Source organism: Suricata suricatta, chromosome 8 (assembly GCF_006229205.1).
Source record: "Suricata suricatta isolate VVHF042 chromosome 8, meerkat_22Aug2017_6uvM2_HiC, whole genome shotgun sequence".
Lineage (NCBI taxonomy): Eukaryota > Metazoa > Chordata > Mammalia > Carnivora > Herpestidae > Suricata > Suricata suricatta.
In genome coordinates this window covers 71,922,839-71,944,160 of record NC_043707.1, presented here as the reverse complement: position 1 = coordinate 71,944,160, position 21,322 = coordinate 71,922,839, and the positions used below count along the sequence as shown (strand labels likewise).

The 21,322-nt window shown below is 35.9% G+C and overlaps 1 protein-coding gene across 4 annotated transcripts in view; it reads right to left on the bottom strand.

Moving 5' to 3' along the window:
- The window catches only part of COL24A1 (collagen type XXIV alpha 1 chain), a 475,258-nt gene that overhangs the window by 73,937 nt on the left and 379,999 nt on the right, over nt 1-21,322 (bottom strand). For all 4 annotated transcript variants that reach the window (XM_029948854.1, XM_029948855.1, XM_029948856.1 and 1 more), the window contains 3 exons: nt 13,616-13,669; nt 4,853-4,906; nt 4,690-4,743 (listed from right to left, as the gene is read on the bottom strand). In XM_029948854.1, the coding sequence (XP_029804714.1) occupies nt 4,690-4,743; nt 4,853-4,906; nt 13,616-13,669 (162 nt within the window). The remainder of the gene's footprint in view (nt 1-4,689; nt 4,744-4,852; nt 4,907-13,615; nt 13,670-21,322) is intronic.

Genomic DNA, 21,322 nt, shown 5'->3' with positions numbered 1-21,322 from the left:
AGAAAAATTTTTCTACTTAAAGGCATATAAATACCTTCAAGTTGGAGAAAGGTAAGAAGAAAAGCAGAAGAGAAGCAAGATTGTTTGACACTGACAGGAATCTCTGAGAACGGCCCTTTACATCTCACTCTGCCCTCAAGTCCTGAGGTGGGAGAGACAATAATACCCTCAGATAAGCTTGGGGATGTGGGCACAGAGACAATGGCTAGGGAGACTAAAGTCCTCATTTAAAAGTCCACCTGAACCATACCCAGTGTGAGTAGTAGAGTAGAAATTTCTACATTGGGATATCTAGGCCCGTGGGCTTGAGAAAGTCTGAGTCCCCCAAGCACCCAGCATGGTATGGGGATTAGCAGAATGTATAACCATGGGGTCAAGAACAGAAGCATATAGCTCTTAAGGGCCTATATAAGGAGACTGTGTACTTTTTCTGTACACAGAAAATGGCTGCACATGCCAGCCTGGATTAAAGAGCTTCTGCAAGGAGGGCCAAGGTAGATGTCAACATGGTAGGATGATGGCAACCGAGGACCTAACTGGATGATGTGCACTTCAGTGTATACTGGTGTAAACAGAGGACTGAGGACCAAACCCACCTTCCATTCCTCTTCCCCACCACTGCCACCCAGAATGTAAATGTAGACTTGACACGAGACTAAATAGAAAACTCTAAATCAAATGCAGGATATTTACATGGATGGAGTTAAAGGCAATTGACTAGAATGTTCTCTACCAGTTAGGTTCCTACCACTAGGCAGGATGGGCACTCAGGATGGATGTTAAGTTTCATTATCCAAAACATAAATTAAAAAGTTATTTACTTAGCATACCTGAGTCTATGGCTTAAGGTTCAGACCTAGTATGCACGTAAGTAACGCCTTTACTCCAAACACTTATATAACAAAATAAAACCAAAGAGATTCACATATCATCACAGACTAGTTACATTTTGGGATGACCATTATGTTGAGTGTTATTTCAGAAAAGCTAAATGTTGTGCACTGAAATCTACACGTATGGGTTTGTTATCATGAAAACTAGAATGTTATTCAGATTTGGATGGGCATCAGAAAGCAGCTCTCAAGAGAATAACACAAAAGAGTAAGTATGACTATAAAGATTATTTTTATTATTTTTATTATTATTATTTTATTATTTTTATTACTTTGCTACTTGTACTAGGACAATTATGGTAAAATCTACCTATAGAAAGAAGACAATAAATATTTAACAAATAATAAAAGTATAGTCTCTGTTTTGAAATGTTCAAATCAGAAAAGATTTCCTTATTACCTTTATTGTCATCATACTAAAAGGAAGTAGGCCAGCTAGAAATGGAGATTTTAAATGTATAAAAATCAATAAAGTGTAAAACACTGGTACCCTAAAAAAAACCTGTACATTAAAAAAATCTCAAAAATGTAATTTTGGCTTATAACTAAATTATGAGCCAGGCATTACTAAACATTAATCCTATGAAGGTATGGTCTCTTATTTCATTATGAAATTATAGATACGGGCCAAGACAAAGATAATATGTTGTCATATAAGGTGTTGGTACGTAATGTTGCTATTATAAGAAGGAAAAAAAAGTCATTCTTCAACTAATACCCAGAATTCAACTATAGTAAAGCTAGAGTATTCTAATGCTACTTTCAAACTTAACTTACTCATGTTCTTTTATTTCAATATTAAGTACCTCATAAATCAATAAATAGACTTTCCTATCTATGATAAGAAAGGCAAATGATTTTTATTTGTAGTCTTTGGAGTGAGCATAAAATTGTGCTTTCTCTTTTGTCTGGCTAGTTTTGAAAAACAGGATGGCTCATTTGAAATCAGATCCATTTAAAACAGCTTTCCATTCACTGGGATTGTACCATTTCATAGAGAAGGTAGTCTAATTCTTTTGATAATGGACAGTTAAAAAATGTGTCATCATAGTCCAAACCTGTTTGTTTATGTAAATGAAGTCGAAGGACAGTTACCTCAATATTTAGCTGGTTCTAACTTTGTTAGAGAGGATGGCTTTACAGCACAAACACAGATGTAGAGTGAGGCAATAATTATACTCTTTCTCTCTCTTTATTTTTTTCTTTAACCAAGGTCTTTCAATTCACTAAAATCTGGAATTTTGTTTTGGAAGAAAAATAAGATTTTGGCTTGAGTCTTAGTCTTTGAAAGCCATTATCGGGCAGTTTATTACATTTAAATTACAAAAGTCTTTTTGAAAACAGTGGTTCTGCAATTGGCTTTGACTTGTTCTTTTTCTCTATTGTCTCATGTATGAGAGCCCAGTGAGTAAATTAGATGGTTAAGTAAAATTAATCATATTTTACTTAATTTATAAAAGAGTTCAAAGTAATAGCAGGCTTTTGTATAATATTAGGTATCAGGAAATAAAGTTTCTAGTGTTGGTTCTGTTAACTCATTCTGTGATCTTAGGTAACTCAATCTGTCTGAGACTTAAATTTTTCATCTGCAAAATGAGAGGGTGGTCCAGATGATTTTAAAGGGCCATTTCCAAATCTATAAAACAAATTTAAAGCTTTGCAAAAACAAGATGACAGCAATTGGACAGGATCAACCCAGTCACTGAAGGTTTCCCTAGTGAATAATACATGGTCAGTGCTTATTATTCTTGTAGCAATCATTACTATTTCAAATTCTTTTTTAAAAAATGTTTATTTATTATTGAGAGTACACAAGCAGGGGAAGGGAAGAGAGAGGAAGACACCAGAATCTGAAGCAGGCTCCAGGGTCTGAGCTCTCAGCAAAGAGCCCAACGCAGGGCTTGAACCCACCTATTGCAAGATCATGACCTGAGCCAACATTGGTTTCTTAACTGATGGAGCTACACAGGTGCTCTGTAAATTCTGAGGCTTTTTTTTTTTTTTAACATTTATTTATTTTTGAGAGTGAGAAAGAGAGAGGTACGAAGCATGAGAAGGGGAGGGGCATAGAGAGAGGGAGAAAAGAATCTGAAGCAGGCTCCAGGCTCTGAGCCTTCAGGGCAGAGCCAGATGCAGGCCTTGAAGTCACGAACCAGAGATTATGACCTGAGCTGAAGTCAGAACCTTAATCAACCTTAACCGACTGAGCCACCCAGGCACCTCCTAAAAGGCTTTTTAATGTAACCTCAAACCGAATGTCAGTGTTGCCCAAAGCAGGAAAGAATTAATTCCCTTGAATTATACAGAATTTAAACCATGGTTTCTCAGAATCTTTTGGCTCTGATACCCAGGGTAAATTGACCACATAGCCTGGATAAATAGTTGTTTAGTGAGAATATTTGATTTTCATCGGCATAGTTTTAACAGATACCAATAAATGCCCAACATTTCTTCTTCCTGAGGTATGTCAAAAAATAAAAAGAATACTGAGAATATGAAAGTACTAATTCTATAAGATGAGAAATTTTGGGATCAAACCTTGGGGGAGCATTTGCATCTTTAGGCAATTAATGCAAGTCACAAGAAGGTGTAGCAGTGTTCTAGGTTCCTAGTTATTTCCAATACTTTTTCCAATTTGGGTATTAAAACTTCTAAGTGAGGGAGTGCCTTGGTGGCTCAGATGGTTAAGTGTTCGACTCTTGGTTTCAGCTCAGGTCATACTCTTGGTTCGTGAGTTCAAGCCCTGCATCTGGCTACACGCTGAGAGTTCAGAGCCTGCTTGGGATTCTCTCTCTTCTCTTTGCCCCTCCTCTACTTCTGCTTGTGCCTGCATATGCTCTCTCTCTCTTCAAATAAATAAACTTAAAAAAAATACTACGTGAATGAGAGAGACATTATCTTCTCTCTGTGTATTTTCTCTTGTTAAGGCTTGCCTTTGATGGGATATTATGTTTCATTTATTAGTTTTTATTAACTAAAGAACCTGACAAGGAGTTATTAGGTAGATGTCAAGACTATTCAAAAAACAGTTTTAGGTGAGTGAACACCTATCTAATATCAGATTCGACCCAATTTTATTACTCCTATAAGTAGGATGCTCCAAGTATGGGTAAAGACTGCTGAACAAATAAGGAGAAAATACACTAAATTTTCTTAAGAATTCAGTTTAAAATCAATAGTATGTGAAATCAGAATGCCATGGAAGGCAGGATAGCAGTGAACTGATGGTACAAATTACAAAGCAAGTTATAAGGCAACAACCTTCAGTAAGGTTGAGGCAACACCTACTGGCGCACAGGGAAAGAGATGGCTACATTCATCAGCTAATACATTTTCAGTTTGCTTGATAACAGAGAACTGACATGGCTTGTGGAAAACAAATATTTTAAACCAATCGTGTTTATGTTTCACACAGTCAAACTACTTCTCCCCCTTCCCTACTACAACAACGAAGTAGGTTTGACTGATAGGCTTCCACTTTGCAATGTTGGTTTTAAGGCCTCTTGGTATTTCTGCTTGAAATTCTAAGGAAAGACAAGTAGTCTGGGACAACCTTAAGCAATTTTTACCAGAAGGCTGCTGGTAAAGGGAAATGTGGACGGCAGTCGAAACACATGAATTAGTCAATAATCTTGTTTTAGCACAATTATTGACAAATACTCTGATTAGAGGCCTGCAGTGATCCCTTCTCAGGAAGGGTAAACGATCATTTAAATTATGATAATAGCAACTTTTATGTCCCTGCGCTCTCAAACCAGCAATAAGTTTCAAATTATCTTAAATAATTTCAACTTACTTCAGATCCTCTCTCTCCTTTTAGTCCTTGTTCACCCTGGTCACCTGGCTCGCCCTTTAGTAGGAAACCAAACAGAAATCACATATAAAACAGAGACCAAATAAGATGTATTCACATTAATTGTTTTCAATGCCAGAATCACAAAGAATGTTTTCAAACATACTGGGGGCCCTTGTTGTCCAGTAGCACCTCTTGGTCCTGGTACACCGATATGACCCTAGGAATAGAAAAGATTATATTATTAGAGTAAAGAGACACATGCAACTTAGAGAATAGGGTAGTATCACTTAAACTGGTAGCAAAATGTTACAAAATTCAATTTCAATATAAAAATTATGATTCTCAGAAATATTACAGAACATAATAGCCACTGGATATTATGACAGTTGAGAAGGACTGTAACATTTTGTCTTGCTTTGCACATAGGTCAACATAGTAGACTGAATGGTGGCACACCTAAAGATCTCTATGCCCTAATCCTCAGACTGTGAATATCATCTTTTTTGGAAAAAGGGTCTCAGTATATATCATTAGGTTCATGATCTTAAAAAGAGATTATCCTGAATGGTATAGGACAAGTACCCTTAGAAGAGAGAGATAGACACAAACAACAAAGGGGAAGACCATGTGAAGACACAGGCGGAAGCTTGAATTATGCAGCCACAAGAAGCATTGTCAGCCATCAGAAGCTAGAAGAGGAAAGGAAGAATTCTCTTCCAGAGCCTGCAGAGGGAGCAAGGTCTGTTAACACCACAATTTCAGATTTCTGGTATCTGTGAGAGAATAAATTTCTGTTGCTTTAAACTACCCAGTTTACAGTAATTCTGGTCAGGAAACGAATATAGTAAATAAGCAAGGAATAAAAAGCTTTTCCTTTCCAAATTTCCTTTGTCAACCTGTTCCCATTGTAGAAGTGTACTATGGTCTCCATTTTTGAAACTATATTCATACCACTTGGACAGATTTATTGAGTTGAAAATTAAGAGTCATTAATGTACATAATACCAAGACATATGAAGTGACTTTGATATTCAGCATTCAGTCACCACTCTAGTCCTCCTAAGAAGGAATGCTGACCTACCACATTTCCCTTTTCAAGTGTGTAAATAGAAACTAGCAACAACCCAAGGGCATGTCAGATTATGAAGAATTCTGAATGCAGTCTCTTTCATTCCTTTCCCTCCTGTCCTTTTCACTTCATATTTCTTTCTTCCTACTCTGTGTGTGTGTACAGAAAGAATGCCATAGGAACGACAGTTAGTAGGCTCATCTCCATTTTCTGGAATAGGAGAAGTAAGGATTGCCGATATAGGCTAATGATATTTATCTCACAGAAAGATCAGTTTGCATTCTTTGTTTGCATTCTTTGAGGCAAATGTTTGTGGTTTTAAGACTCAACCTCCTGACTAAAGAAAGAAAAAGGAATTCTTTTTAAGAGAGTGAACATTGCCAAGAGACAAAGGCTGTTTGGAAAGCTTTCTATAGAACATGGCCATAACTAAAGAGAATATCATTACCACACATGGCCTTACCAGCAAAACATGAGCAGTGTCAACAATAATAGAATCAGGTCAGTCAAGAGGAAGCATGGTATAAGTAAATATGACTGTTATAAGTAATTTATAAAGCAGAATTCAGGAGAGAAGTGACTGGTGAACGGATGGGGTTACAGGATGTAGTGAGAGTGAACAGATGAGCAAACTATAAAACTCAAGGCCATGATGGCTAATTGTGACTTTGCCACCATTTTTTTTTCTCTGTAGTTTTGTGAAGACCTTTTGAGAATGACCACAGAATAGCCAATTGCTTCTCTTGGTTTTGTGAAGTCTGGATACAAACCTCACTAAAGACAAACTTGCTTTTCAGCAGGTTCATTGTAATTCCTCTGGTTCTTTCTATTCCAGTAAAAACCAAGAAACACCAACTGTGATAAAAATTAAATATGTTGTAGTAAATATTATTATACAGTTATATAGGCAAGGTTATGAGAAGTGACTGACTTTGACTGTTGATATTAGTAGTGGAATGGGCTAAATGATCAAGGGAAGTTAGATGGCCAAGGATTTTATAAAGGAAGTGATGATAAACTGTATATTGAAGGATGAGTGTTCCAGGCAGTAAGTAAAAAGAAGACATTCTGGCAGAGTGGATAGCATGGGGGAATAAATGGAGATTCATCTGACAGAACATGTTAAGTAGAGAATGGATTTGAGAGGGATATGACTGAGGATAGGGAGTGTAGTTAGGAAGTTATTACAGTAATTCAGATACAAATGATGAAACCCAAAGTAGGACAAAATGGCTAGATTCCAGACCTAAATTTAAGGTCAAAAGAGGCGAAGTGAATTTGAGAGATGAGAAGAGAGATAAAGGAGAGAGAGGAGGGAAAGAACAAGAGAGATAAAGAGACAGAAAGAAACAGAAGGAGAGAAATAGAGAGAGAAACAGACACATGGAGAGAGCAATAGGCAGAGAGAGACAGAGAGAGATACAGAGACAGACAGAAAAAGAGAGAGAAGGACTATTCATTTATTGGCTTGAATACCTCAATATCTGATGGTAGCATTCACTGAATTGAAGACAGAAAGAAATGATCAAATTTGGGAAGGATGATGAAACTGGTACAGGACATACTGATTGAAGGTGCCTATGATGCTTTCCAATAGCAATTTGGAAATATATGTCTGATGCTAAGGAGTGATGGCCAACTGAGGATTTATTGTTATTTTATTGTGTGCAAAGATTCTATGGACTTTGCCAAACCAAAGTGAAATTGAGTTTGAGCTAGAACATAATTTATTCAATGTATTTCTAGGATTTCATCTCACACAAATTTAGTATGATCTAATCTTGGACATCTGTATATTTCTGCTCATAGTTTTAAAAAGCAATGTTGACAGTATAATCTCCTTAATCTCACTATGTTGTCTGTCTTTCTCAAGCCTCAGATGAATTTATCTGGATTTTTGGGATGTACAGTTTTCTGAATGACAGCTATAATTCACTATATATCTTTTTATACAGATTAAATGTTCTTATTATATGTCTTCTACATGTGATGCCCACAGAAGCAAGTACTGTATCTGGGATGTCCAGTGTTATATTTATGTCATCTGGTTCTGTTCCTGGCCCATGGCAGACACTCAAATATATGATGAGTGACCAGAGATTTTATTATGCAGGACATATAAGATCTGTCATGTATAATGATGCCTAATGAGTATTTATTGATGACAATGAGCAAGATATATGACTTTCATAATTCTCAGATTCTTCAAGAGGACAAAGGAACAAAGGATGAAAAAGATTTTTAAAAATTTCTAATTGTTCATAGCAAAATGGAAGCAAAATCTGTATTATCCATTCAATTATTTTTCATACCAAAGGATAATTGTAAGAATATTTATAAATATAGAAGTATTTTTTAAAAGGTTGGTGATTATTCAGTCATAGAAAGGAATGGAGTACTAAAACATTCTACAACATTGATTATAATATAATACATTATATTAAGTGAAATGAAGCAAGACACAAGAAGCTATATATTGTACAATTCCATTTATATGAAATAACCAGAATCGATAAATCAATAGAGACAGAAAGCAGAGTAATGGTTACCAAAAGCTGGGAGAAATACAGACAGACTGCTTAATGGGTACGAGGCTTCCTTTTTTGGGGTAATGTAAATGTTCTGGAACTATGTAGCATGTGATGGTTGTACAATATTGGAAATGTACTAAATATCTCTTAATTGTACACTTTAAATAGTTTAAAATGGTAAATTTTATATTATGTGTATTTTAGTACAATTAAAAAAAAGGTTGATGATAATGTTAATCATTAGTTTACTACAGTGAAATGATAGCATATATCATTCAAATGATAGAAAAACAAGCATTTGAAAATTTCACCTGATGATACATCAGAATAATCTAACTCTAAATAAAGCATAGCTCCCCTGTATGAATCAAACTTGTGCTTGGTAAAACCTGGCATGGGACAAGTGTGGATATTTCATGGCTTTCAGATGTCTAAGCAATAAAATTATTGTGGTTGAGTTAAGATGGCTTGTTTAGGATAAAACTATCAACAAATGATAAAATGACATCTAAAGACTAAGGACATAGGATAGAAAAGACAGAAAGGATGATACGGATCAAATTAATTAATGAAATATCAACAATGAAAACTTCATCAGGAGTATGTGCGGATGAAGAAGAAGAAATAGATTCCACAGTGAGCCTAGGAAGAAGTTCTCTGATGAAGGATTTCTGAATAAGGTGTGACTATTCAGAATGAGACAGGCAGGGTGTTTCTTCTGTTAGCCAGATAAAGAGATTCTTTTCTTCTTCCGAAAGAATATTTACCTGTTTCTTTGCCAGTAAATTTGCTAGTTCAGCAACCAAATATTTCATAGTTGGTAGAGGCCAAAAGAATATATTGCAAGAACCTGATTTTCCTGAGAATGTGTAAAGTTATGCACAGGAAAGGCTAAGGAAGTGGTTTTCCAAGATGGTGGATCAACATGGAAGTTCTCAGCTTGTCTCATCCCTGAAATGCAGCTAGGTCAGCACCAAACCATTTTGTACACCTAGGGAATTAATCTGAGGATTAACATGACAATCTGCATAACTTGAGCCACAGAACTCAGCAGATACATGGTGTGGAGTGGTGAACTGGGGGAGGAAAAAGCTGCAGAGGGTAGGGAACTGTGTTTGTGGAGAGAGGGCAGAGAAAGGAAAAGGGGGAGAGTACAGCACATCGGGATCATGCAGAAAAAGCATTCCTGCCAAAAGTAGCTGGAAAGAGTGCAAACACTGACAAGGGACTGAACAAGAAATCTGTCTGATGGGGAGAAAGTAGAGGGTTATAATTCCATTACGAGTCTATAAACAGTGGCATGCAGAGTTGGAAATTCCGGAGGTCAATACCTGGCAGTGCTCTGGTATTGAGTAAATCCTCAGGAGCAGGCAGTGAGGTTTGAGGGGTCTGTGGGCCACAAGGGGAGAAGTGGTTCCCCTGCTTGATCTATTTGGTAGACGCCATATGGCCTCCCCACAGGCAAAGGTCCCACTGGACTCTGGAGAGCAGCCATGTTTGCTGGTGTTGGGATGAAGGTGCCAGAGCCTGGTGAAACCTGGCTCAGCTGTGTGTTGTGATTTGCCGTAATCCCTGAACCTCTTCCACTGCACAACAGCATGAATGTATTCTGGGGCAAGCCAGCCATTGCTCAGTGAGACCCTGCCCCAGGAGCTGATTCTTTGAAACAATTAATAAAATTGATGAACCCCTAGCCAGTTTGATCAAAAATAAAAAGGAAAGGATCCAAATAAATAAAACCACAAATTAAAGAGGTGAGATCACAACCAACACTACCAAAGTACAAACAATAAGAGAACATTATGAGCAATTAGATGCCAATAAATTGGGCCTTTTGGAAGACATAGATAAATTCCTAGGAACATATAAATTATCAAAACTGAAACAGGAAGAAATAGAAAATTTGAAAAGACTTATAACCAGTAAAGAAATTGAATCAGTAATCAAAAATCTCCCAAAAAGCAAGAGTCCAGGGATGAATGGCGTTCTAGAGGAATTCTACCAAACATTTAAAGATGAGTTAACACCTATTCTTTTGAAGATGTTCCAAAAAGTAGAAATTGAAGGAAAACTTCCAAACGTATTCTATGAAGCCAGTATTACCTAGATTCCAAAGCCAGACAAAGACCCCACTAAAAAGGGAAACTACAGACCAATTTCCCTCATGAACATTAGATGCAAAAATTCTCAATAAAGATACTAGCCACCTGGGTCCAACAATACAGTAAAAGAATTTTTCACCACAGTCAAGTGGGATTTATCCTAGGATGCAGGAATGGCTCAATATCCACAAATCAATGTCGTACATCACTTTAATAAAAGAAAGAATAAGAACCACGTGGTCCTCTCAATAGATTCATAGAAATCATTTGACAAAATACAGCATTCTTTCTTCATAAAAGGCCTCAAGAAAGTAGACATAGAAAGATCATACCTCAAGGTCATAAAAGTCAGGGGGCCTGAATGGCTCAGTTGGTTGAGCATCTGACTTCGGCTCAGGTCATGATCTCGCAGTTCGTGGGTTCAAGCCCCACATCAGGTTCTGTCCTGACAGCTAGTTCAGAGCCTGGAGCCTGCTTCAGATTCTGTGTCTCCCTCTCTCTCTGCCCCTCCCCCGCTTGCTCTCTCTCTCTCTCTCAAAAATAAATAAAACATTTAAGAAAGATCATAAAAGTCATATATGAAAGACCCACTATTAATGTCATCCTCAATGGGGAAAAACAGAGCTTTCTCCCTAAGGTCAGGAACACAACAAGGATGTCCACTCTCACCACTGTTTTTCAACAAAGTGCTGGAAGTCCTAACCTCAGCAATCAGACAACGCAAATAAATAAAGGCATACAAATTGGCAAGGAGGAAATAAATTTGTCACTTTTTGCAGATGACATGATACTCTATGTGGAAAACCTAAAAGAATCCCCCCCCGAACTTCTAGAACTGATCCATGAATTCAGCAAAGTTGAAGGATATAAAATCAATGTACAGAAATTGGCTGTATTTCTATACATCAATAATGAAGCAGCAGAAAGAGAAATCAAGGAATTGATCCCATTTACAATTGCACCAAAACCCATATAATATGTAGAAATAAACCTAACCAAAGAGGTGAAAAATCTATACACTGAAAACTATAGAAAGCTTATGAAAGAAACTGAAGACACAAAGAAATGGAAAAACATTCCATGCTCATGGATTGGAAGGACAAATATTGTAAAATATCAGTATTACCAAAGGCTATCCACATATTCAGTTATCAAAATAACACCAGCATTCATTCACAGAGCTAGAACAAACAATCCTAAACTTTGTATGGAACTAGAAAAGACCCAAAACAGCCAAAGCAATCCTAAATAAGAAAGCCAAAGCTGGAGGCATCACAATTCTGGACTTGAAGCTGTATTACAAATATCATATGACTTCATTCTTATGAGGAATTTAAGATACGAAACGATGAACATAAGGGAAGGGAAGCAAAAATAATATAAAAACAGGGAAGGAGATAAATCATAAAAGACTCTTAAATATAGAGAACAAACAGGGTTGCTGGAGGGGTTTTGGGCTGGAGGATGGACAAACTGGGCAAGGAGCATTAAGGAGGACACTTGTTGTGATGAGCACTGGGTGTTATACGTAAGTGATGAATCACTGGATTCTACTCCTGAAATCATTATTGCACTATATGTTAACTAACTTGGATATAAAATTTTTAAAAATTAATAAATGAAAAAAATGAAAAAAAATATTTGAGAATAAGAGCTAAAAAAAGAGTCATGCTGTTTTTCAAGCAAGAAAAAAAAAGCTAAGAAAGTTTAAGATCCTTTTCAAATTATTCTGGAATCAGTGGGTTGGCTTCTCAACCCAAAAATAACCTAATTTCAAGTACATACACTGGATTCCTTGGATTAAGAAACACTTATAGATACAAATGTTATATAAATTGGAAATAATATATGTGATGTTAAAAAAATGTTTCTCTAAAAATAGAATAAATACAAGATGGCCACCATGGCAATTTCACAAACATTTAGAACTACCTTCAACATTTGCTCCAAAGAGAAGTTTTGGACATGAAAGTTGATTTTTCAGATTTCAGTCTTGAGAAAAATTAATTTATCAATGATAGTTATCTACCGACTAGCTTGTCCATTCAATCTGGCTATTTAAGTCTTCATTTCAAATTTGACCACTGAAATTTTACATGGAGAGGGGCATATTAGTCCAAACAACCCATCAATTCACTATTAAAATGAACTATGTTTATATACATATTATATACAATTATGTACAAAGCTCAGAACAAAACACTGTAGAGGAAAGAGAGAGGTCATATTCAAATTTGGGAGCTAAGATATCTGCACATTAAAAATAATTAGCAAAAATATTAGCAACAGAAGATGGTAAGATATTTCTGTTGAATGACTTCTATAAATAATAAATATGACAGGAAGGTGGAATAGGGAAAGATTGCTGTTAGGGTGAGCTTGGAAAATGGGAGTCTGAATTAGATTATAAAGAAAAGATAGGGTTTATGTAAATAAAGATTAGATAATACTGTGAGTAGGCACAGAATGTTGTGAGGAAATGAATGACATAGAAACTATAGGGAGAGAGTTAGCAGATGACCATTTTGTTTAGCAAGTGACATATAAACAGGAAGGGAAGAGAGATAAGACAGGAATACAGAATATCCAAAACATAAATATGCTATAAAAATGACACAGAATAAATTCTACACATGATCTAATATAATTTTGGCTGATGAAGCTGGTCTCATAAAATCCTTCTAAGAATGGAAGAGAACAAAAACTGACAGAAGGCTTGAGAATATAATGCATGACATTCATCCACCTTTTTGGCAACTCTATTGATTTCCTACTATACAGCAGGAACATTATGTTCTAGAAATTGGGGATATAATGATGAAAAAGTCAGACACGAGTCTTATTTTCATGGATCTTACTTTTTGGTAGGGAAAGACAAGACAATAAACAACCCCCCCAATATATATAAAATGGTAAGATAATATACATAGCATTAAATGTCATGAAAGAAATCTAATGTGACAGAAAGTGATAGAAAGAGAAGGTCTTTCCCAACATAACATTTTGGCTGAGATCTGATGATGAGAAAAAAGCAGCAATGGGAGGAGGTGAAGATGAGTCCAGAAAAAAGGAACAGAAAGTACAAAGAGCCAGGCTTCTTCTAGGATCAAAACCATATGACATTACTAATAACTAAATGATATTTATTTTCATTTGAAACTGAGCAAACCCACAGAGAACACTAATTCAATTTAGAAGCAAGGTGTGAAATTTGCAGTAATTACCTTATAGCCCTCTGCTCCAGGCTCTCCTCTCTCTCCTTGTTCCCCCACAGGACCCTACAGGGACCACATGCAAAAACAATCAGTTTCACAGCTGGATCTAAGTATTGTGAATGCAGATAATACAGTTAGTGTGGAATACTTTTTCCCAAAAATGTGAAACCAACATATAATTATTTGTTTAGTTCCACTAAATAATTTCAAAAGATTGATTATGAATAACACTAAGAACATCATAAGCATTGAATTATTTAAAGAGAATCTCATAATGATCCTGCTAGGAAAAATATTGAAGAAATGAAATCCACTTAAACAAGTTGAATTTTCAGATGGATAAGGTATGCTATACATGATGTCAAATTAACTTGCATTTTTACTTAATATTGAAATGATAGAAAAAGATTTCATCTGCATCATTCAGCCATGTAATTAATTCCATTAATTAGAAGATTTTTGTTTTTTTAAGTACATTATTTATTTTTATATTTTAAGTACAGTTGGCATACAATATTATAATAGTTTCAGGCATACAAAACACTGGCTTGACATTTATACACATTATGAAATGATCTGCAGAATAAGTCTGGTCACCATCTGTCACAATACATAGTTATTATGATACTATTTGCTATATTCACTATGCTGTACTTTACATCCCCATAACTTACGTATTTTATAACTGAAAGTCTGTAACTCTTAATCCCCTTCACCTATTTCACCCATCCCCTTAGACCTTCCCATCTGGCAATCACCAGTTTGTTCTGTGTATTTATAAATCTGTTTCTGTTTTGTTTTGTTGTTTTGTTTCTTGGACCCCACATAGTAGTGAAATCACATACAATTTGTCTTTCTCTCTCTCACTTATTTCACATAGCATAATGCCCCCTCTAGGTTCATTTATGTTGTCACAAATGGCAAGATTTCATTCTTTTTTATGGCTGAGTAACATTACATTTTGTGTATGTGTATATATGTAGATATATACATATATATACATCTTCTTTATCCATTTGTCTATCAATGAACAGTTAGGTTGTTTCCATATCATAGCTATTGTAAATAATGCTGTAATGAACATGCAGGTGTGTGTAACTTTTCACATTATGTTTTTCTTTTTCAGATAAATACCCAGATGTCAAATAGCTAGATCATGTGATATTTCTATTTTTAATTTTTTGAGTAATCTCCATGCTGGTTTACATAGTGGCTGCACCAACAGTGGTGGATAGTATTCCACCAATAGTGCATGATGGTTCCTTTTCCCCCACATTCTCAGCAGCATTTGTTATTTCTTGTTCTTTTTTGATACTAGTCATTCTGACAGCTATGAGGTGAAATCTCATTGCAGTTTTGATTTGCATTTCCCTGATTAGTGATGGTAAGCATCTTTTCATATGTCTATTGGCCTTCTATATGTCTTCTTTGGAAAATGCCTATTCAGGTCTTCCGCCCATTTAAAAATCAGATTGTTTTATTTGTGTTGAGTTGTAGGAGTTTTTTATATATTTTGGATATTAATATCTTACTGACTATAACATTTGCAAATATCTTCTCCCATTTAGAAGGTTGCCGCTTTATTTTGCTGATGATTTCCTTTACTGTAAAAAACTTTTAAGTTTGATATTGTCCCAATTGTTTATTTTTGATTTTATCGCCTTCACCTAAGGAGACACATACCGAAAAATATTGCTAAGACTGATGTGTTTTCTTTTGGAAGTTCTATGATTTCAGATCTTACACTTAGGTCTTTAATGTACTTTGAGCTTATTCTTGCATATAATGGAAAAAAGTGGTCCAGTTTCATCCTTTTGCATGTAGCTGTCCAGTTTCCCAACACCATTTATTGAAAAGACTATCTTTTCCCCATTGCATATTAATTGAATATATAAGTGTGTGTTCATTTCTGGGCTCTCTATTCTGTTCCACTGACCTATGTATCTATTTTTGTGCCAGTACCAAACTGTTTCAATAACCATAGCTTTGTAGTACAGTTCGAAATCAGGCAACATGATACCTGCAGCTTTGTTCTTCTTTCTCAAGACTGTTTTGGCTGTTCGAGGTCTTTTGTCACTCCGTACAAATTTCAGATCATTTGTTCTAGTTCTGTGAAAAACACTATTGGAATTTTGATAGGAATTGTACTAAATATAGAGATTACTTTGGATAGTATAGTCATCTTAACAATATTAATTCTCCTAATCCACAAGCACAGTGTATTTTTCCATTTATTTTTTTCATCTTCAGTTCTTTCATCAATGTCTTATAGTTTTCAGAATACAGGTCTCTGCCTACTTGTTTAAATTTATTCCTAGATATTTTATTATTTTTGATTCAATTATAAGTAGCATTTTCTTAATTTCTCTTTCTGATAGTTTGTTTTTATTTTATAGAAATGCAACAGATTTCTGTATACTAAGTTTATACCCTGAGACTTTACTCTATTAATCTAGTAGCTATAATAATTTTTTGGTAATATCTTTATTTCCTATTTATAGTATAATATCATCTACAAATGTTGATAGTTTTACTGCTGTCTTTCCTTTTTCTTCTCTGACTGACATTTCCAGTGCTAGGTTGAATAAAAGTGATAAGAGACGGCATCTTTCTATTGTTCCTGATCTTTAAGGAAAACTTTCAGCTTTCTACCATTGAGTATGATGTTAGTTATGGGTGTGTCATATATGGACTTTCTTATGTTGAGGTATTTATTGAGAGTTTTCACCATACGTGCATGTAGAATTTGGTTAAAATGCTTTATCTGCATCTATTGAGAAGATCGTAATTTTTATCCTTTATTTTGTTAATGTGCTGTATCAAGTTAGTTGATTTGCAAATACTGAATCATCCTTGTATCCCTGGAATAAATCTTACTTCACTGTGGAATATGATCCTTTTGATGTATCGCTGAATTTTGTTTGCTAATATTTTGTTGAAAATTTTTGTATCTATGCCCTTCAGGGATATTGGCCTGTGGTTTTCTTTTTTTGTACTGTCTTTTCTGGTTTTGGTATCTGGATAATGCTAGCCTCATATAATAAATTTGAAAGCATTCCTTCCTCTAATTTCTCTTGAATAGTTTGAGAAGAATAGGTACTAACACTTCTTTAAATGTTTGGTAGAATTGACCTATGAAGCCATTTGGTCCCTGAGTTTGGTTTATTGGGAGTTTTTTGATTACTGATTCATTTTCAATACCAGTAGTCAGTCTGTTCAGATTTGTATTTCTTCCTGATTTAGTCTTGGAAGATTGTAAGTATTTCGAATTTATTTTTTTCTAGGTTGTCTATTTATTAGCAAATTGGATAACCTGTTTGTAGTAGATTTGGGGATGCTGGGTCTTTATTTTCATTTGCCTTCAAGTGTTTTTTGATTTCCTCTTTAGTTTCTTCATTGACCTCCTCTTTGGGTAGCTTCTATGTGCTTGTGTTTCCTCCCCCCCCCCCCATTTTTCTTCTGGGTATTTATTTCTAGTTTTATGTCATTGTGATCACAAAAAATGCTTGATATGACTTCAATATTCTTAAATTTATTAAGATGTGTTTTGTGGTCTGACATGTGATTTATCCTAAATAATGTCCTGTGCACACTTGAGAAAAATGCATATTCTGTTTTTGAATGGAATGTTCTGTATATACCCATTAGGCTCCTCTGGTCTAATGTGTTGTTTAAGGCTACTACTTCCTTATCAACTTTCTGTCTGGATGATCCACCTAGAGATGTAAATGGAGTGTTAAAGTTTCCTACTATTATTGTATTACTATCAATTTCTCCCTTTATGTCTGTTAATATCTGCTTTTTAAATTTAAGTGCTTTAAGTTGAATGCATAGATGTTTATAACTGTTATATCCTCTTGTTGAACTGATCCCTTTATCATCATAATTCCCTTCCTTTTGTCTTGTTATAATGTTTATTTTAAAGTCTATTTTATCTGATATGAGTATGATACCCCCATTTTTTTTATTTCTACATTAATGGCCTATTTTTTTTTCTATCCTTTCACTTTCAATCTGTGTGTATCTTTAGGTTTGAAGTGAGTGTCTTGTAGGCAGCATAAGGATGAATCTTATTATTAAAAATTTTTTTTTAATGTTTCTTTATTTTTGAGAGAGAAACAGAGTTCAAGTGGGAGAGGGGCAAAGAGAGAGACACACACAGAATCTGAAGCAGGCTTCAGGCTCTGAGCCGTCAGCACAGAGCTCAATACAGGGCTCAAACTCATAATCAGTGAGTCATGACCTGAGCCAAAGTCGGACACTTAACCAACTGAGCCACTCAGGCAGGCCTAGATGGGTCTTATTTTCCTTATCCATTCAGTCACTCCATGTATTTTGATTAGAAGGAACATCTAATCCATTTACATTTAAAGTTACAATTGATAGGTATGTACTTAGTGCCATTTTGTTACCCGTTTTCTGGTTGTATATGTAGTTCTTTTCAGTTCTTCTCTTGCTCTCTTACTTCGTGATTTTTTAAAATGTTTTTTATTCATTTTTGAGAGTCAGAGAGAGACAGCGTGCCCAGGGGAGGGTCAGAGAGAGAGGGAGACACAGAATCCAAAGACAGGCTCCAGGCTCTGAGCCAGCTGTCAGCACAAGGCCTGATGTGGCGCTCAAATCAACCAACCACGAGATCATGACCTGAGCTGAAGTTGGATGCTTAACTGACTGAGACACCCAGGCGCCCTCCTTCATGATTTGATGATTTTCTTTAGTGTTACATTTAGATTCCTTTCGCTTTATTTTTTATGAATCTATTATCAGTTTTAGTTTGAGTTTTCCATGAATTTCTTATATAACACCCTATGTACATAGCAGTCTAGTTTAAGTTGATGGTCACTTAGGTTCAAACACATTCTAAAAGCCCTACATTTTTGTCCCTCTCCCACCACATGTTATATATTTGGTGCTATAATTTACGCCTTTTTGTGTATCCCTTAGCTAATTATTGTAGATATAGTTGTTTTTACTACTTTTGTCCTTTAACATTCATACCAACTTTATTAAGTAGTTGATCCGCTCTCTTCACTCTGTTTGCTTTTACAAATGAGTCTTTTTCTTTCATAATATTTTTTAGACCTCTATTTATAGTGTTTTCTTTTCCACTTTAAGAAGTCTTTTTAACCTTTCTTGTAAGGCCAGTTTAGTGGTGGTGAATTCCTTAACTTTTATTTATATGGGAAGTCTTGATCTCTTTAATTCTGAATGACAATCTTCCAGGAAGTATATTCTTGGTTGTAGGTTTTTCCTTTCAGCACTTTGAGTATATCAGGCCACTCCTTTCTGGTCTAAAAAATTTCGGCTGGGGCGCCTGGGTAGCTCAGTCGGTTGAGCCTCCGACTTCGGCTCAGGTCAGATCTCACGTTCGTGGGTTCGAGCCCCGCGACAGGCTCTGTGCTGCCAGCTAGCTCAGAGCCTGGAGCCTGCTTCCGGTTCTGTGTCTCCTTCTCTCTCTGCCCCTGCCCGCTCATGCTCTGTCTCCGTCTGTATCAAAAATAAATAAAACATTAAAAAAATTAAAAAACATTTCTGCTGAAAAATCAGCTGATGATCTTATGGGTGTAACCTTGTAAGTACTCTTGCTATTTTTAAGATTCTCTTTACCTTTAATTTTTGACAACTTAATTACTTTCTGTTGGTGTGGACCTCTTGGGGTTCGTCTTGTTTGGAGCTCTCTGTGTAACCCGGAGCTGGATGTTTGTTTCTCTCCCCAGGTTAGGAAGTTTTCATTTATTATTTCTTCTTTTTGTCTTGATATACTCTTTGCTTTAAAGTCTATTTTATAAGACTTCTGTTGATATTTGTTGTCCAAGAGGTCCCTTAAACTATCCTCTTTTTTTTTAACTTTTTTTCTTTTTGCTATTTAGTTGGATGACCTCCACTACCTTGCCTTCCAGATGGCTGACCTGTCTGTATCCTTTAATCTACCATTGTTCCCTGTAGTGTATATTTTTTCATTTCTATTATTGAATTCTTAAGTTATGCTTAGTTCTTTTTTATATTTTATATCTCTTTGCTGAACTTCTCATTGTTCAACTACTCTTCTTCTGAGTTCTGTGAGCATCTTTATGACCATTACTTTGAATTCTTTATCAGACGGATTGCTTATATCTGTTTGGTTTGGTTCCTTTCTGAGGTTTTATCTTCTTTTATTTGGAACATCCTCCTGTTTCCTTGCTAGGCCTGACTCACTGTGTGTGCTTCTATGTATTAGGCACATCAGCTATGTCTTATGGTTTTGACGGAGTGGTCTCATGTAGAAGGTGTCCTTTAGGCCTGAGAAGAGAAGCACACTCCCCCCTGGTCACCAGAACCAGGTGCTCCAGAAGTGCCCTGTGTAGGCTGCTTAGCCACAACTTTTGCTGGCATGCTTGTGAGTGGGGCTGGCTCCTGGCTCATTGGCTGCAATCACTGGCCACAACTGCTGTGGGCACGCTGGTGGGCAGGACTGGCTTCTGGCACAGCTGGCTGAGTGAAGTCAGATGCTTAACCAACTGAGCCATCCAGGTGCCCCTAAGATTTTTAAAATCCTATATGATATCATGTAGAAAATAAAAAATTAAACTATGTTTATTTCTATGAACTAAACATTTTTATTCTACCTATTTATGTATCCCTTTTAAGATTGTTTTCATAAAATATGAATTAGAGGTGGTCATTCAGATAATCAAAGCTATAATAGCTACTTTTTTAAAATTAAGTATATATTTTTTAATGTTCAGTTTTGAGAGAGACTGCGTGAGCAGGGGAGGGGCAGAAAGAGGGAGACACAGAATCTAAAGCAGGCTCTAGGCCCTGAGCTGTCAGCCCAGCACCATATATGGGGCTTGAATCCATGAACTCAGAGATCATGACCTGAGCTGAAGCTGGATGCTCAACCGGCTAAGCCACCCAAGTGCCCCTACAATAACTACTTTTCAAAACAGTGTTCATAGTTAGCCTTCAGATACTTAATTAGAAGACAATAGATCAGTGATTTTTAAAGGGAATTGGTTAAATAACTGATTAGATAAGTTTTAAAGTCATTTGGTAACTGTATGTAAATTACTATAAAAAGGTATACAGGTCATATTTTTTTTTAATACTTAGAAATAAATCTGAATTTAATGATTTTTAAAAAAATTTAATGTTTATTTATTATTTTTAAATAGTTTATCGTCAAATTGGTTTCCATATAACACCCAGTGCTCTTCCCCACTAGTGCCCTCCTCCATTATCACCACCTCTTTTCTGCTTTCCCCTCCCCCTTCAACCCTTGGTTCGTTTTCAGTATTTAATAGTCTCTCAGGTTTTGTGTTCCCTCTCTCTCCCCAACTCTCTTTCCCCTTTCCCCTCCCCGTGGTCCTCCATTAGGTTTCTCCTGTTCTCCTGTTAGACTTATGAGTGCAAACACATGGTATCTGTCCTTCTCCGCCTGACTTATTTTGCTTAGCATGACACCCTCAAGGTCCATCCACTTTACTGCAAATGGTCAGATTTCATTCTTTCTCATTGCCATGTAATATTCCATTGTGTATATATACCACATCTTCTTGATCCATTCATCAGGTGATGAACATTTAGGCTCTTTCCATGATTTGGCTATTGTTGACATTGCTGCTATGAACATTGGGGTACATGTGCTCCTATGCATCAGCACATATGTATCCCTTGACTAGATCCCTATCAGTGCTATTGTTGGGTCATAGGGGAGTCCTATTGGTAGTTTTTTGA